General features: G+C 39.9%; 5 protein-coding genes across 8 annotated transcripts; 3 read left to right on the top strand and 2 right to left on the bottom strand.

Annotated features, from left to right (window-relative positions):
- Positions 1 to 127: 127 nt before the first annotated feature.
- Positions 128 to 3,844, top strand: LOC103842725 (UNC93-like protein 1). The gene is made up of 2 exons (XM_033281277.1): positions 128 to 3,226; positions 3,331 to 3,844. The coding sequence occupies exon 1, from the start codon at positions 571 to 573 to the stop codon at positions 1,942 to 1,944; it is 1,374 nt and encodes a 457-aa protein (XP_033137168.1). The 5' UTR covers positions 128 to 570; the 3' UTR covers positions 1,945 to 3,226; positions 3,331 to 3,844.
- Positions 3,009 to 5,094, top strand: LOC103842724 (putative 12-oxophytodienoate reductase-like protein 2A). Of its 4 annotated transcripts, none has more exons than XM_018655034.2 (5): positions 3,009 to 3,226; positions 3,331 to 3,471; positions 4,000 to 4,130; positions 4,206 to 4,367; positions 4,436 to 5,094. In XM_018655034.2, exons 1-5 carry the CDS (start codon positions 3,153 to 3,155, stop codon positions 5,041 to 5,043), a joined length of 1,116 nt encoding a protein of 371 aa, XP_018510550.1. In that variant the 5' UTR covers positions 3,009 to 3,152; the 3' UTR covers positions 5,044 to 5,094. The 4 variants fall into 4 exon arrangements, with proteins under 4 accessions (XP_018510550.1, XP_009117631.2, XP_018510549.1 ...); XM_009119383.3 differs by having other exon boundaries at positions 3,068 to 3,226; positions 3,310 to 3,471; XM_018655033.2 differs by having other exon boundaries at positions 3,086 to 3,226; positions 3,316 to 3,471.
- Positions 5,095 to 5,141: 47 nt separating this feature from the next.
- LOC103842721 (cyclin-dependent kinase D-3) lies at positions 5,142 to 7,786 on the bottom strand. The gene is made up of 7 exons (XM_009119381.3): positions 7,447 to 7,786; positions 6,974 to 7,272; positions 6,795 to 6,903; positions 6,235 to 6,360; positions 5,842 to 6,077; positions 5,499 to 5,756; positions 5,142 to 5,407 (listed from the first exon to the last, which is right to left on the bottom strand). The coding sequence occupies exons 1-7, from the start codon at positions 7,540 to 7,542 to the stop codon at positions 5,362 to 5,364; spliced, it is 1,170 nt and encodes a 389-aa protein (XP_009117629.1). The 5' UTR covers positions 7,543 to 7,786; the 3' UTR covers positions 5,142 to 5,361.
- A 230-nt stretch (positions 7,787 to 8,016) lies between these two features.
- Positions 8,017 to 13,044, bottom strand: LOC103842720 (eukaryotic peptide chain release factor GTP-binding subunit ERF3A). Its single transcript, XM_009119380.3, has 20 exons — positions 12,856 to 13,044; positions 12,268 to 12,309; positions 12,111 to 12,185; positions 11,878 to 11,928; positions 11,717 to 11,770; positions 11,513 to 11,617; positions 11,208 to 11,319; positions 11,069 to 11,114; positions 10,849 to 10,920; positions 10,693 to 10,755; positions 10,440 to 10,594; positions 10,295 to 10,359; positions 10,059 to 10,209; positions 9,664 to 9,769; positions 9,447 to 9,582; positions 9,287 to 9,351; positions 9,013 to 9,177; positions 8,570 to 8,642; positions 8,407 to 8,474; positions 8,017 to 8,332 (listed from the first exon to the last, which is right to left on the bottom strand). The coding sequence occupies exons 1-19, from the start codon at positions 12,857 to 12,859 to the stop codon at positions 8,428 to 8,430; spliced, it is 1,587 nt and encodes a 528-aa protein (XP_009117628.1). The 5' UTR covers positions 12,860 to 13,044; the 3' UTR covers positions 8,017 to 8,332; positions 8,407 to 8,427.
- A 730-nt stretch (positions 13,045 to 13,774) lies between these two features.
- On the top strand, positions 13,775 to 15,548 carry LOC103842719 (guanine nucleotide-binding protein subunit beta-like protein). The gene is made up of 2 exons (XM_009119379.3): positions 13,775 to 14,734; positions 15,169 to 15,548. Exons 1-2 carry the CDS (start codon positions 13,853 to 13,855, stop codon positions 15,268 to 15,270), a joined length of 984 nt encoding a protein of 327 aa, XP_009117627.1. The 5' UTR covers positions 13,775 to 13,852; the 3' UTR covers positions 15,271 to 15,548.
- The last annotated feature ends 562 nt before the right edge of the window (positions 15,549 to 16,110 follow it).

The raw sequence follows: 16,110 nt of genomic DNA, 5'->3' as shown, positions 1-16,110 counted from the left end.
TTTATTTTTAACTTTTTAGTATTTATTTTTTATTTTATAAAATTTTAAACCCTAATTCTCAAACTCCACTCCTTAACTCTAAACCCTAAGGTTTGTATTAATTAATCCAAAGGGTATAAATGTATATTAATTAATGAAATATATTTTTGTGACTTTGAGCATAGAGTGCTAGTTTGAGAACAAAAACTTGGTTTTGTGTTATTCTATTTTTTTATCTCTTTTTAAAACTATTTTTTTAGAAAAAGATAAATTTCTTGATCATTGAGCTAAAATGTCATGTATTGTGAAACGGAGCGAATACTTTTCTATAAATATTAAAAAAGTTTCTTTTGTTGAAATGTCTTAACAACAACTTACGTAACCATAATTAATGGTCATGTACCTTTCGCTCTGGATTTATTACAGTTAGATACTAGGATCAGATTAAAACTTAAATTAATTAAATAATATTTTTTTTCTCCGTGACATCTCCGCCATTGAAGGAAGAATCATTTCAAAATCATAAACTAAAGAGATCCGAGCTTTGAGTTGTAGGACAGAAACATTCTTATCTACAACTGCTTTCCGACCATGAGTGTAATAACCGAAGAGGAAAAAACGAATCACGGCGGAGTCGTGGAGGAGAAGCCAAAACGATGGCGACTCAATTCTCCTCTGTCTCAAGTCACCTTAATGGGCTTCGTCTGTTTCTGCTGCCCAGGCATGTTCAACGCTCTCTCCGGCATGGGAGGCGGCGGTCAAGTCGACCCCACCGCCGCTAACAACGCTAACACCGCCGTCTACACCGCCTTCACCGTTTTCGGCGTCTTGGGCGGCGCGTTCTACAACGTCCTCGGTCCGCGCCTCACGTTAGCCGCCGGCTGCTCCACTTACGTCCTCTACGCCGGATCTTTCCTCTACTACAACCACCACCACCACCAGGCCTTCGCCATCGTCGCCGGAGCCCTCCTCGGCTGCGGCGCGGGGCTTCTCTGGGCGGGCGAAGGGGCCGTGATGACGTCGTACCCGCCTCCGCACCGGAAAGGCACTTACATCGCGCTGTTCTGGAGCATCTTCAACCTCGGCGGCGTGATCGGAGGTTTGATCCCGTTTATCCTCAACTACCGCCGCAGCTCCGCCGCGTCGGTCAACGACGCGACGTATATCGCTTTCATGTGCTTCATGTTCGCCGGGGTTCTCCTCTCGTTCGGCATCCTCCCGGCGAACTCCGTCGTCCGCGACGACGGATCTAGATGCTCCGCCGTGAAATACTCCCGCGCCTCGACGGAGTTCGCCGCCGTGCTGCGCCTGTTCCTCGACAAGAAGATGCTCCTCATCGTCCCCGCGGCTTGGGCTAGCAACTTCTTCTATAGCTACCAGTTCAACAACGTGAACGGTCTCCTCTTCAACCTCAGGACCAGAGGCTTCAACAACGTGTTCTACTGGGGAGCTCAGATGGCTGGCTCCTTCGCCATCGGGTACATAATGGACTTCAGCTTCAAAAGCAGGAGAGCCAGAGGGTTCGCCGGAATATCCTTAGTCGCCGTGATCGGAACCGTGATATGGGCGGGAGGGTTGGCGAATCAGCACGGTTACTCGTTTGACAATCTTCCGGTGAAGAAACTTGATTTTAAAGATTCAGGGAAAGGCTTCGCCGGACCGTTCATGCTGTACATGAGCTATGGTTTGTTAGATGCGATGTATCAGAGCATGGTGTATTGGTTGATCGGTGCACTTGCGAATGATTCGATGACTTTGAGTAGGTACAGTGGATTCTACAAAGGAGTGCAGAGCGCAGGAGCTGCCGTGGCTTGGCAGATAGATACACGTAAGGTACCGTTAATGTCGCAGCTTGTTATAAACTGGTCACTCACTACAGTAAGCTATCCTTTGTTGATTATTCTTGTCTATGTGTTTGTTAAAGACGAAGATGATGCTGGTGATGTTAGTGGTAATAAGGTGTAGAGCATTGAGTAGCTTTCTGTTTCTAGTACAACTACGTTGAAATGCATTTGATAAATCATATGCAGTGTTCTCTCGTTGGAATACATTTGATAATCGATTACGTATCTAATAACAGAAAGAAATACAGTTTCGAGGCAGTAAAATGTCTATGTACTTTATGGTATTTATTGAGACTGTTTGGGTTGTCCTAAAGAGAGAGTTGTACACAACTTTTTGACTATGATTAATCGTAGCTAAGGGTACAGAATCTGACTTCACTGAATGTATATAGATGTCTTGTTGTACACGACAGTGTGATCTGTGTTATTTTTGGGACAGATGAATAAAACTGACTGAAAACATCACCTCAATAAAATTCTCAAAATTTGGAAGTTTTTGAAACAAAGACAATATGATAAGTTGTTGCTTCTTCATGACACCCAACACTTTTGAGTTTTGCCTCAATATAGCCATATTCAAGAAGTTTATATCCAATTGTTGTACTATCTGAATCATCATCACAAGATGAAGGAGAGAAAATATCTAGGGTAGACCCAGCATGCAGTGTTCATTGTAGACTTTATGGGAAAAAAAAGTGGCCCTTGGTCTAATAAATGTTCATAGAAGACGACGGTTAACCTACACAGAGTGAACAGTCAACACACGCTAGCACCACCAGATCTGTCCCATGCATATATTTATTATTTTTCCACATGTCACGAACACAGACTCCAAAGTCTTGAATCACATAGGCAACACACAGTACATGGGCTAGGGTAAAGCTAAAGGTACAGAATCTGACTTCACTGAATGTATAAAGATATGACTTGTTGCACACGACAGTATGATCTGTGTTTTTTTTTGGAACATATGAACAAAACTGACTGAGAAATTCTAGTAACAGGACAATATAAAGAGTTGTTTGATGCTTCATGACACGCATCACTTTTGAGTTTTGCTTCAAAATAGCCAATTCAAGAAGAGTTATACCAACTGTAGTACTATCTGAATAAGAGTTGATTTAAATATGTGGGCCTTGGTCTAATAATTGCTCATAGAAGACGACGAGTATGCGCCGCTTTAATCACAAATGAAAGCCAATCAACACACGCTATCACCACCACATCTGTACCATTGAATTATATTATCTTTCCACATTTCACATACACACTCTCTCTACTCTTGGATCACATAGGCAACAGAAAGTTTCACTATTGTCATTGGATTCCATGGAGACCAAAGAGAGTAAGAGTATCCCTCTCCTCACATCCTATAAGATGGGACCTTTCAATCTTTCTCACAGGTAACTGTTATCCTTCTCCTGAATCGTCAGTTTAGTCCTGAAGGTAGGAACTAGGATACTTGACTTTTCTCTTTGAGATGTAGTAACAGACGGTTACGAATCAGGGTTGTTGTAGCGCCAATGACGAGACAAAGAGCGTATGGTTACATCGCTCAGCCTCAGGCGAAGTTATATTACACTCAAAGAACAACACCTGGTGGTTTTCTTATTTCTGAATCTTGTGCAGTGTCCCACACAACAAAGGGGTAATATATACATATAATCAGTGCCGGTCCGGACTTTTCCGGCGCCTAAAGCGGACTATAAAAATGTTGTCCTTTTATCCTAACTAAATTTACCATATGATAATTATAAAATTATAATCAGTAAATATTACTCCTTAGAACTTAGGTTATTTTAAACAAATCCAATAAATACAAAAAACATCAAAACATTATTTGCAGCTCATCTTCTTTGTTTTCATTTTCTATTTTCAGTTCACTTGTTGATTTCTACGGCTATTTTTAGTAGCATTTTCTACAAATCTAAGAAAACAAAAAGAACAAAAAGTATAATTTATAGATAGAGCAAAACATATAGTAACATATGCTAACATCAACTTTACAATTTTTATGTTTTCACAAAGTTTCAGAAAATGTTAAACCCCTATGATAGATTTTAGTTTTGTGAATTTAAAAAAAGTTATTATTATCAAAAATATATATTCTTTGGATCAATCCTTTATCACTTATATCTTGTCGAAGTCCACAACACCATCACCTCTGTTTGTGAAGCTATCCGGATATACCTGGAATATGGACCAGAGAGCAAGTGGAAGCATGGAAGCCCATCGTGGATGCGGTTCATGCCAAAGGTGGCATCTTCTTCTGCCAGATTTGGCACGGTGGCAGGGTCTTTAATCAAGGTATACCAAGGATGAAACACATTGATGTTTTCAGTTCTTGCTTTGTATGTTTATTATTTTCCCTCCATTCTTTAGACCAGCCAAATGGGGAAGCTCCTGTCTCCTCTACAGACAAGCCATTGACGTGTAATAACATCTATGGAGGGCAGTTTACCCCTCCAAGACGGTTAAGGACCGAGGAGATCCCTGCCATTGTCAACGACTTTAGAGTTGCTGCAAGAAATGCAATGGAAGCTGGTAAGAAAAGTCTTTTTCCCCTTTGGATGTATGATGTTAGCTGAACATGACACTTGTGGTAATCATAGGCTTTGATGGGGTGGAGGTTCACGGTGCACATGGTTACCTCATCGACCAGTTTCTAAAAGACAAAGTAAATGACAGAAGTGACCAGTACGGTGGGTCACTAGAGAACCGCTGTAGATTCGCTGTGGAAGTAGTCAAAGCAGTGGTGAAAGAGATTGGTTCAGATCGCGTGGGAATCAGACTGTCCCCATTTGCAGATTACATGGAGTCTGGAGACTCCAACCCAGAGGCATTAGGACTCTACATGGTGCAAGAAATGAACAAGCATGGGATCCTTTACTGTCACATGGTTGAACCTAGAATGAAACTCCTTGAAGAGATGTCCGAATGCACTGAGTCGCTTACGCCAATGAGAAAAGCCTTCAAAGGAACGTTCATTGTAGCTGGAGGTTACTCTAGAGAAGATGGGAACAAGGTAGTGGAAGAGGGAGGAGCTGATCTTGTGGGCTATGGACGGACGTTCTTGGCAAATCCTGATCTGCCAAGGAGATTCGAACTCGATGCACCGTTGAACAAGTATGACAGATCAACGTTCTATACTTCTGATCCTGTCGTGGGTTACACTGACTACCCTTTTCTTGACAACACAGACACATCTGCTTCATGTTGATGCCATTTACAACTAATTAATAAACCTTTTTGAGGTCAAGAGGATAAAACACTTGCACGTTTGATTACTGAACTGAGAACTCTTTCTGGTACAAAAGATGCCCAGAGGGAAAAGTGGAAAGCTTTATAATCAGTACATGATTATTAGTTTACAATGAATAAAGCAAGTAAGACAAATACAATAAAGTATGATTATCATAGTCGAATTATAGGGGACAGAAGAATAAATCGCCAACTTACACCAGCGGTAGTAAAAATGACAATCTAACAATGTTGTAGTCTCACCAGAGGCAAAACTGAATGTAAGAGAACATTACTATTAGAAATCGAGATCAAGCTTCCTCTTCAGATGAGATCTATCGGCACTACAAAATGAACAACAACAAGAAGCTTTTAAAACACATTCAATCTTGAGCCTGTAAAAACAACTAATCAAAGAGATCGCTCTATTTGCACCTGGTGATGGTTGGTCGGTTAGGAGGCCGCTCAGCGAGGACGGTAAAATCTAATGACATGGGTGCTTGTTGATCCTTGTCAACGTGAGACTTCATACCATCAACCCACCCACGCTCAGGTATTACTCTTCTAATCTTACGTGGTGGTGATACCACTTTGATAGCCTCATGTTTACCGTAAGAGGCTTTAGTTTCCTGCTTCCGAAGTGGCTTTGGGAGCTTAGCAGGGTCAGTAGGAGAAGGTGCAGAAGTAAAGTACCTAAAAAATATGAAAGCAAAGTTGTGGTGAGAACAGAACTATATATATACCTTCTGTCTATAAATATGTGGTGAGCTTTAGGCACCTGTGTTCTAGAGCCTGCTTAACAGAAATTCTAGCCTTTGGGTCATATGTAAACATCTTGGACAATAAATCGAGAGCATCTTCACTAACTGCTGGGAATAAAGAACGTAGAGAAGGTGCTGGGACAAATTGATACTCTACGTAATCAGGAAGGCTTTTCATGTCTGGCCATTGATCCGCTTTTGGTGTCCCAAAGGCAGCAAATATTTTGCTTAATTGATCGATATCACTGTTCCCCTGCAACGAAAGGAAAGCTGAATATGTAAGCATACATAAGAGGTATTAAGAAGTATTAAGTAGTCTGACTGAGAGTATAAGATCCAAAGAAATAAAAATTGGACTAAGCTTAGTCTTAACAATGATGACTGATGAGTGGAGTAAAAGACTATTGAACCTGAAGAAATGGTCTGCGTAGCAGAAGTTCAGCAAATACGCAGCCAGCAGCCCAAACATCAACTGTAGCACCATATTGTTTTGCACCAAACAAAAGTTCTGGTGCTCTGTACCATCTAGCAAACACCTGCACATCATCAGATATATGAATTTGTGAAGATAATGAAACAACAAGAAATAAGGTGCATTGTAATCATGGATGTTCAATGGAAAAACAAAGAAGCAGAAATAGCTCAGCTCAGGGTTTTGGTTAATAGCACAATTTATAATACAGAGACGAGATAGCAACTGTTAGTCTGCTACATCACGTATTTTGAGTTGAGACTTTTTAATACATGTCACATTTTGCATTATCCATAGGCGATAGCAGAAGTCAATTATAAGAGATGACAAGAAATTTCATCAATTTAGAGATTAGTATGCAACAAGATAAATCAAAAAAGTTTCCAAGACTTCAAAGCTTCGTCGTCCGTCAGACACAACTATGGGTAGCAACTACTTTCATGAATTCAAAATAAGATTCACTTTCTAAATGTTAGTGACAATGCGGAGCAACCATACCTGATGGGTAAACTTACGATCAGGAGTACCAAATATACGTGCTAATCCAAAATCTGCAAGTTTCAGCTGTCCATCAGGTCCTATCAACAAGTTATTTGGCTTCATATCCCTGAAGTCCAGTGACACAAAATGAGTGCTAAACCAATCAGCAAAGAAAGTTGTTTAGGATAAACAAGTACCTGTGCAAAACCCATTTCTCGTGGCAATAAGCAAGTCCTTTAAGTGTCATTAGGAGGTAAGATTTGATGTCGGCAGGTGAGAGGAACACGTTTGAATCGCGAATGACTCCTTCGAGGTCAGTCTCCATGAACTCAAACACAAGGTGCAAGTTCTCTTTGTGAGGAAACGCATCGATCAAGAGAATGATATGAGGATGCTTTAGCTCTTTGAGCATTTTGATTTCCCTGAGAGCCGTAATGTTTACACCTTCCTTGTGTTTACCAAGCCTTATCTTCTTGATTGCTACAGTTTCTCCTGTCTGCAATTGACAAAAAAAAAACAAAATCATATGGCAAAGTTAATAACTTGCGAGTCTAATCAACAATCAAAACTAAACCATTTTCGATTCGAACCCAAAGCATACAAACCAAGTAAAGATATAGAGTATACGCGGCAGATCCTAAACCCTAATTTCGTGGAAGAAATCAATCACCTTAGTATCAGTGGCCTTGAAGACGACGCCGTAAGTACCTTGCCCGAGAACCTCTTGCTTGAGATACCTATCAGCTACTTTCTTTGGCTGCTCCATTTATCGTATTCGGGGTACTGTAAACACACAACACACTACAACCGATAATCTTTCTTCTTGTTTAGTTTGGTTATCCTTCTCTACAACTCGATTGCTTTTCGAATCTGAAACTTTGGTCGACTACCAAGGATTTAGGGCTCGCACGTTGAGAGCTCCTCCGTCTCCGGAGGAAAAAGTAGCCGTTGGCGCGTCGGCAAATCGAGGGAACAAAAGAAAATGAGAAAAAGAAAACTCTCTCTAGCTGGAAAAGTGGGTGAGTGCGATTATACTAGATAATAAAGGTAATCGACACTCTAAACGATGACGTTTTGTTCGAGACAAAACCCAATCTACTGGACCCGGCTCAAGTCAGTAAGCGAATTTCAAGCGACTTTTATACATTTTACAAGTTGAAGTGAGCTTGTTTTAAATTCCATTATTTTACCAATGAACTTGGATGTACGCAGCTGCATCGGTCATGTCGCATGGAGCAAGAACACGAAGAAACAAGGTACTTGCGTTAAGGAACAAATAGTGTTTCCCCAAAACTAATTAAACAGCAAACTCCAAAAAAAACCGAAATACAGACTCGGCTAAAAAGTGTAGTAATTGTAAATTTAGTAACAAAAAACTCTCACTCATGTTCATCATAATACTTTTTTTTAGCTTTTAAATTTTCAGAAAACGATCTCTGCAGCAGTAACTCTAAATTGAGCACCATAGGGGGATGGAACTAAGGTTTTGAGTTTAGGGAACTCAGATTCCCTTCAAGAAGCTTTTTCCTAATTCCACAACCCGTAAGCCCCGTTTCCTGCAATTCAAAGAGCCAGAGAAACCGGTTCAGATTGGATGTTTCTTCAATTTGATGGTATTCAAGCAAGTCACCTTTTCCTCACAAAATTTGGATCAAGCGGTTGAGAGCGCAGTCACTTTTCCCACCGCAACTGTTTTCCCTGTTGTGACGCCAAATACAATTTGTAAATCATGCACATATAAACTAAGATGTAATATGAGTGGTCACATTATGCGTTGCACTTGATATCTTTACCTTCAGTTCGTAGAGTGAATCTTCCAAGTTGAGGGAAATCTGAGAATTTTTCAACACAGATTGAATTGGTAACCTGCAGAGATACAGCAACGGGACAGCAGAGATTAGGATTAGACAGACTGGCAATAACTTGCTAAAGATGTTGAACTGAAATCTCGTGTGGATTCCCTCAATGTTTCTGCTAAGCTTTGCAACAACCGTATTAGTTACAGTCCATCTAGTGGGGAAACGACTGAGAACATTTTATCAGTCTTGTCACAACTCACAAGAAGAATACTACACTCTACACATATACATTCGAAACATTGCACCAAGTTCGAAATGAAGTAATATTTCAGGCTTTTTCTTTGACTGAAGTAGAAACGTAAACCATAACTTGGATGAAACTTTTCGCTATGAATAAAAGTTTCAAGGAAAGAAAAGGCAGTGAAACGGAACTGGACCTGTATACGGCAGATAACAGCAGCACCATTCTTCACAAACAGAATTTTCTTTTTCATGGGTTTCCTCGTCTTCATATCAATTTGGCTTATCAATTCGATGATCTCACATTCCTCAACCACAGCATGAATGTGGAGAATAGCCTTGTAACCAGCTGTAAAAATAGCCTACATGCGCAGAAAAATCGAAGACGGGATCAAATTTCTGAATATATGCAAGAAAGACACACTATTCAGATCTCAAAAGTTGTCATATCAAGAGGAAACATATGCTTACGTTGTCAAGCAGCTCGAGGATTTGTAATTGGGCAACGAACTCAGTAACGGCAGGTACAGGCTTTACTGCAACAGAAAACAAAGAATACTCCAGATTAGTCAACTATGACAAAGAATACTCCAGATATCAACAAAATATACGTGAAAATCATGATACTCACCCGCGCTGGATAAAACAAAACCTGAAAGGATATCCTCGTCCTCAATGCCAGTTATACGGACTCTCAAATTCTCACCCGGTCCAGCACGCTTAACTTTATCTTCATCACAATATATTGCAACAACTTTCACGGGTTCCTACATTGATAGGTGTAAGTTATTAGGAAGACAATGAGCTGGCAATTAAATATGAAATGCGCGAAAACATTTGGAAAGTACCTTATTTGGCATAATGACCAAGGAATCACCCTCCCGAATGCTGCCCGATTCTACTTTTCCCATAACAACAGTTCCCATGTCTTTGAATTTATCAATGATGGGCATCCTATACAATTCATAAGATCAATTATGGGTTAACACAGCCTGCAACATACAAGGATAACTTTACAAAAAATAGTTCTCCTTTCAGTTAAGCGAATGGGAAATATATTATAGACAGGATAAAACCTATGCCAAGGTTGGGAGTGGTGCAAAAAACAATGCACATGGATTTTAGTGCCCATAAGCAACATGAACACACGAGTCATGGATTTCATGAATGCATTAACCAATATTTAATAACAACGAACAAATTGAATGAAAAAGAATAAGATACAGGGACAGTAAAAGTTCACCTGAATGGGCCATTAGGATCTCGTGGCGGAACTTCAATTGAATCCAAGACTTCAAAAAAGCTAGGGCCACTGAACCAAGGACAAACTTTTGGATCCATCCTCTTGTCCATATTAAACCCCATTAGACCAGATATGGGCAAGAAGACAACATCTTCACAGCAAAGGAATAAGAGAACAAATTAAACGTGCAATTAAACCATATAGCTAATCTGGAACGTTTATAGTTCACTGCATACCTTTCTTTGTGTTGTAGCCAGAGGATTTAAGAAATGGTACCATTTTTTGTTCTATTTCATCGTACCTGCACAAGAGTACATACGCGGATGAATGGAAGTAGATACGAAAAACAGTAGCATGAATTCGAAAGGATAATGCACATACCTCTCTTTCGACCAGTTCACAGTTGGATCATCCATTTTGTTCACAACGACAACCAGCTTCGACACGCCCAATGTTTTTGCAAGTTGAACATGTTCACGGGTCTGCCCACCCCTCTCATATCCCGTTTCAAATTCACCTTTACGAGCCGAAATCACCTACAACAGAGGGACAAGGACATGAAAATTAATAAGCTTCCTACCAAAGACGCACACTACACAGTAACGACTCCGACCAAATTAAGATAATAACTTACCAGTACACCAATGTCCGCTTGAGATGCTCCACTAATCATATTTGGTACATAACTCTTGTGACCCTACAAGTTCAAAAAAGGCGCAAAAGAATTAGAACAAAATACTCTCATAAAGACAAGTGAACAAAAAATTATTCTTTTAAGTTGGTCTCTTACCGGAGCATCCAAAATGGTAAATCTCGTACTCGCAGTTTCAAAATGAGCCCTTCCAACTTCAACTGTTTTGCCCTGTTCAATGTAGCAAGTAAGTCATAACAGTTAGCTAAGTTAAATTCAACCATAAACATTGCTGAAAATTCTACAGACACGTGAATTCTTATCATCTCTGACACATTTATAGCACACTAAGAAACATAAATAAAAAATCAGGAAATACCTTCGCCCTCTCTTCTTCATTTGTATCCATTATATAAGCCATATACCTAGCATACAGAACGATAACAAGTTTATAAAAACAAAAAGAAAAAGAGAACAAAAGAATTCCTTATCATTTCAAATTAATCAGAACCACCCACCAGCTTTCTCTACTTTTTTCTTTTGCTTCTTTTTCATACTTTTGGATTTGTCGGTCGTCCACCTGACCGCTAAGGAAGAGAATTTGTCCTCCAATTGTAGACTTTCCAGCATCTACAATTGAAAAGGTGACCATGTAAAGATTAAATCAAGAAGCTTAAAAGTTAAAACACACCGACTAAAAGCTCATGATCCTAATTTCAAGAATGTGTTACATACGCTTTTAAGCCCTGAGTCTAAACAAGTGCAGATGATATATCTATTATGAAAGTAGAGCTGATGAAAAGAAATCAACAAGTAGCCATACCAACATGCCCGATGAACACCACGTTCAAGTGTCTTTTCTTGTTTGCTTCTGCCTCTTCTTCAGCTTCCTCTTTGGCAGCCTTCTCTTGGGCTGCCTTCTCTTTAGCTGAATGGATAAAATATACGAAAGAGATAAATAAATCTTCAACCAGACAACATGAACGCTCATAAGATGAGAAGACTGTAGAATGAGAGATCTATGAACCTTTCGCTGGGTTATGCACTGCATGGTGCACTTCTTGATCATGATCCTCGGACACTGAAACCACCAATGACAAGCAAAAATAAATAAAACTCGCCAAACTCAGATATATTAAACTAAACGTTAAGAAAAATGAGACAGAAAGAGAAGATAAAAGATTGAACCTTGTTGCTCATCAGGAACCGGTGCTGACTCTTCCACCTTGTCTTTCAGGTCTGCAAAGCAAGGATGATACCTAGTATTAGAATCAGTATCCAATCTCATGATAGTATAACCCTCCCTTAACCACTAGTTAATGTCTTACGCATCTAATAAACGACCCACAGATAGCCAAATTTTAAACAGTGTAACAAAGAAAGCATAAACAAAAAAATGTCATGCTCATGCTACAATGAACCTTCTTCTGCTGTATCCAATTTCTCAACTTCATCAGAGTTATGAGCTTCCGGGATAACAACTCCGTTGTTTTCTTCTGCAGCATATATCAACACAAACATTTAGCACCAATGCGAAACAAAAAAAAGATGATTAAGCTTGTCATCTTCAGGAATAACCTGCCGAATCAAGCTGTAATGCGCGGATGTCAGCCTCAAGATCTACATATATTTGAGAAAAAAGATATAAGACAGGCGAAACTTGAAAACAGAAAAATAAAAGTCCCAAATGTTACCACAAAACAATGATTTTACAGCATACTTGTCAAGCAAAATTCAACAATTACACAAAACGAGCTAATAACCAATCAGCTTTCACATAAAAAGAGGGTTACACATGAATCGATGTCACTAACCAAGAGAACAAAGTTACCGAGAGCTAGAAGTTGGTATACAGTTAACCAATAACATAATCCAAACACTCGATAGATCCATCGCTAAATTCACTCAAGTTACAGATAGATTGCTAAACAAACCTTAGTCAGAGCTAAAACCCCTAAATCCGATTACTAATTCTCACACGGATTAGTCTCCTTCCGATTTCAGATCAACTACCATAGCAAACGAATCCACAGACTCTAAAAACCAATGGTACATAGCGTGCACTCAAGATATAGATAAGATCAGATCCGCCGTAAGGAAAGGGAATAACAGACGAGAATCAAAATAGGGAAAAAAGAAAGGAGAAAGAGAGCTCGGAGAGCCTACCCATGGTTGATGCTGGGATGAACGAAAGGGAAAGCTCTCTCTCTCTCTCTCTCTAGGTTTTATCGCGAGAAGAAGATGAAGAAGAAGCGCGTCACGGGATCCACCAAATGAAAACCACTGCCGCTTCTAAAGAGGCTGTAATTTTTGCCCAGGTGTAACTTTTATATTCCCCTCTCATCCGCAACGTGTACTGTTTTAAGTTAAGCCCGTTATAAAGGCCCAATTAATAAGATGGCCCAAGTCCATAATTTGGAAAAAAAATGTTAGTAAATTCAGAAAATTCTTTCTGTAGGGTTTGTACCAACACAAATACACATTCACCTATGTAATCAATCAAACACATAGCATTTTGTTTTATCTTTAGAAGTTATATAATAATTTCTTTAGCAATAGTAAATTCCAAGGTTCTAAAAATCGGTCTAGGCGGTAACTCGGTCTTATCCGAAACGATTTTTTGAAAATCCGATTTATACCGATTTATATGATTCATATCGGTTTAAATTGTCCTAAATCGATTAAAATTAGTTAAAATCAATCTAAATGGGTCTGATAAATTTAAAAATAAATATTAGTATAAATCCACAAAAACTTTAATTTTCTTTTGTTTTTTATATCTATTTTAATAATTCATCATAATAATTTTATAATTAAAAATTAAAATGTTTTATATAAATATAAAATAAATTAATAATTCGTTAATATCTAGATCTCGTTTAGGTTCTGAATAATCCGTCTAGGCGCTAGTCTAGTTACCGATTCTCGAACATTGGTAAATTCTTAACACCAAGTAAAACCAAAAAAACTCTTACCAGTACAAAAAAAGCCCATTTACGCAAGACCCATTCATTAAACTTAATCATCAAAGCCCAATAAAAGTAAACCCTAATCCATTGTGTTGTCTCTGATATAAACTGAATCTTACCTCTCGACGCCATTTCGTCTGAATCTCCGCCTCCCCCGAGAAACTGATAACCCTAAGCTTCACCAGACTTCGACAATGGCGGAAGGACTCGTCCTCAAGGGCACCATGCGTGCTCACACCGACATGGTCACCGCAATCGCCACCCCCATCGACAACTCCGACACCATCGTCTCCGCTTCCCGCGACAAATCCATCATCGTCTGGAAACTCACAAAGGACGACAAATCCTACGGCGTAGCCCAGAGACGCCTCACCGGCCACTCCCACTTCGTCGAAGACGTCGTCCTCTCCTCCGACGGCCAATTCGCGCTTTCCGGCAGCTGGGACGGCGAGCTTCGTCTCTGGGACCTCGCCGCCGGCGTCTCCACTCGCAGATTCGTCGGACACACCAAAGACGTCCTCTCCGTGGCCTTCTCGCTCGACAACCGTCAGATCGTGTCGGCCTCCCGTGACCGCACGATCAAGCTCTGGAACACTCTGGGGGAGTGTAAGTACACAATCTCCGAAGGAGGCGAAGGGCACCGTGACTGGGTCAGCTGCGTTAGGTTCAGTCCCAACACGCTCCAGCCGACGATTGTGTCGGCGTCGTGGGACAAGACCGTGAAAGTTTGGAACTTGTCGAACTGTAAGCTGAGGTCGACTCTTGCTGGTCACACTGGTTACGTTAGTACTGTGGCTGTGTCGCCTGATGGTTCTCTGTGTGCTAGTGGAGGCAAAGACGGTGTCGTTTTGCTCTGGGATTTGGCTGAGGGGAAGAAGCTTTACTCTCTTGAAGCCAACTCTGTGATTCACGCTCTTTGCTTTAGTCCTAATAGGTACTGGCTTTGTGCTGCGACTGAGCAGGGTATTAAGATTTGGGATCTTGAGAGCAAGAGTGTTGTTGAGGACTTGAAGGTTGATCTCAAGGCTGAGGCTGAGAAGTCCGATGGAAGTGGTACTGCTGCCACCAAAAGAAAGGTACAAAGACATGCAAGTTTGATGCTTATTGTATGGATAATATTTCTTTAGTTTAGGTAAACTGTTGATAGAGGATAGTGTTTATAGAAATGGTTCTTTTGGATTGATCTATTGAAATGCAAATAAACGATGCATGCTTATGGTTATGATTGTGGTTTTATATCCTTGTTTATGTTTTGTAAATATGTTTGTTTTTCATGTGGATGCTCAAATGTCTTGTGTTCTTTTGTCTGAATTTACTTTTATACATGTTTGCCATAGATTGCAGTATATTGTTGGCTAGTGTTTTATCAATATGTGAATGTAATCGATAGATCTGATATAGATTTTTCTATCTATGGCAATTTTTGAATGTTTTTATATTTTGGTAAGAACTGTTTTTTTTTCTTGCCTAGATTGAGAAACTAGACTTAAACATTTACTTTTTTGGACAGGTTATTTACTGCACTAGCCTGAGCTGGAGTGCGGATGGAAGCACCTTGTTCAGTGGATACACCGATGGAGTTATCAGAGTTTGGGGTATTGGCCGTTACTAGTTTATCCCATCTCTTTGCCCTGTCTCTCTCCTTGGATGTGTTTTTTATCTATCACACTTTTGTTTTGTCAACAAACTGAGATTTTGCAATAATGTTTTGTTTTATGTCAATTCTAGGTTTCGATCTTTTATATTGTTTGTGAGAGATCTTACTGTTTTTAGTTGCTTCTGTTTTGTTTCAATGTGATATCTTTGATAATCCTATCAAAATGAGGGAACAGAGTAGTCACACTTGAATTTGTATTTTCTTAATAAGCTGGCGTGTATGCAACAATTACAATGTTTAAAGGTGTACAGAAACTGGTTAAAATGGAACTCTAGCAACTCGTTTCTGCCCTTAGAATTGAACAACAACATATGTGCTCACAAGAGTATTTCTTTCCCGTAGCTTTCTTTTCCACCAATTAGAATACAGTGAACAAGCCCTCCTGTCGTGGGGTCTGTAAGAGCACCATTATCGCAGTCTCCTAAGCATGTCTCTTAGGTTATTGTGATTAAAAAAAAATGAAAAATACAAAACACGGAGAAGACGTCTCTTAATTTGGCTCCGCAAGGGACGTCTCTTATGAGACAGCTGTCGCATTCTTCTTCGTCCTTACCTCTGAGCCGCGGTTATCTCTGCAACAACAACAAAGCTGAGTCTTCTTCTTCCACCATTCTCCTCCTCTTCAACCAATCTCGCTTCTGCAGCAACCCTCCTACGGCTTCGTCTCAAAGGGTAAGCTTCTCTTCCTCTGTTTCATACCGAATCAAAGCAAAGAGATTGAATAAAAGCGCAATCACTTGTCAGGACACAGTCTGTTGCTTCATGTTGAATGAAATCCTAATTTCGAGGGCACTG

This window comes from Brassica rapa, chromosome A09 (assembly GCF_000309985.2).
Source record: "Brassica rapa cultivar Chiifu-401-42 chromosome A09, CAAS_Brap_v3.01, whole genome shotgun sequence".
Taxonomy (NCBI): domain Eukaryota; kingdom Viridiplantae; phylum Streptophyta; class Magnoliopsida; order Brassicales; family Brassicaceae; genus Brassica; species Brassica rapa.
Note: the sequence above shows the minus strand (reverse complement) of the source record. Positions and strands in the feature narration are given on the sequence as shown.

What these genes read in the sequence shown, in the direction of transcription:
- LOC103842725 (XM_033281277.1), top strand. Translation starts at nt 571, where the DNA reads ATGAGTGTAATAACCGAAGAGGAAAAAACGAATCACGGCGGAGTCGTG.
- LOC103842724 (XM_009119383.3), top strand. Translation starts at nt 3,153, where the DNA reads ATGGAGACCAAAGAGAGTAAGAGTATCCCTCTCCTCACATCCTATAAG. An exon ending in GTGTCCCACACAACAAAGGG is followed by an intron (nt 3,472 to 3,999) that starts GTAATATATACA and finishes CTGTTTGTGAAG; the next exon opens with CTATCCGGATATACCTGGAA. An exon ending in AAGAAATGCAATGGAAGCTG is followed by an intron (nt 4,368 to 4,435) that starts GTAAGAAAAGTC and finishes TGGTAATCATAG; the next exon opens with GCTTTGATGGGGTGGAGGTT.
- LOC103842721 (XM_009119381.3), bottom strand. Translation starts at nt 7,542, where the DNA reads ATGGAGCAGCCAAAGAAAGTAGCTGATAGGTATCTCAAGCAAGAGGTT. An exon ending in GAGAAATGGGTTTTGCACAG is followed by an intron (nt 6,904 to 6,973) that starts GTACTTGTTTAT and finishes ACTGGACTTCAG; the next exon opens with GGATATGAAGCCAAATAACT. An exon ending in ATCGTAAGTTTACCCATCAG is followed by an intron (nt 6,361 to 6,794) that starts GTATGGTTGCTC and finishes GATGATGTGCAG; the next exon opens with GTGTTTGCTAGATGGTACAG.
- LOC103842720 (XM_009119380.3), bottom strand. An exon ending in GAAAAAAGTAGAGAAAGCTG is followed by an intron (nt 11,115 to 11,207) that starts GTGGGTGGTTCT and finishes TCTGTATGCTAG; the next exon opens with GTATATGGCTTATATAATGG. An exon ending in TCCTCGAGCTGCTTGACAAC is followed by an intron (nt 9,178 to 9,286) that starts GTAAGCATATGT and finishes CTGCGCATGTAG; the next exon opens with GCTATTTTTACAGCTGGTTA.
- LOC103842719 (XM_009119379.3), top strand. Translation starts at nt 13,853, where the DNA reads ATGGCGGAAGGACTCGTCCTCAAGGGCACCATGCGTGCTCACACCGAC. An exon ending in CTGCTGCCACCAAAAGAAAG is followed by an intron (nt 14,735 to 15,168) that starts GTACAAAGACAT and finishes TTTTTTGGACAG; the next exon opens with GTTATTTACTGCACTAGCCT.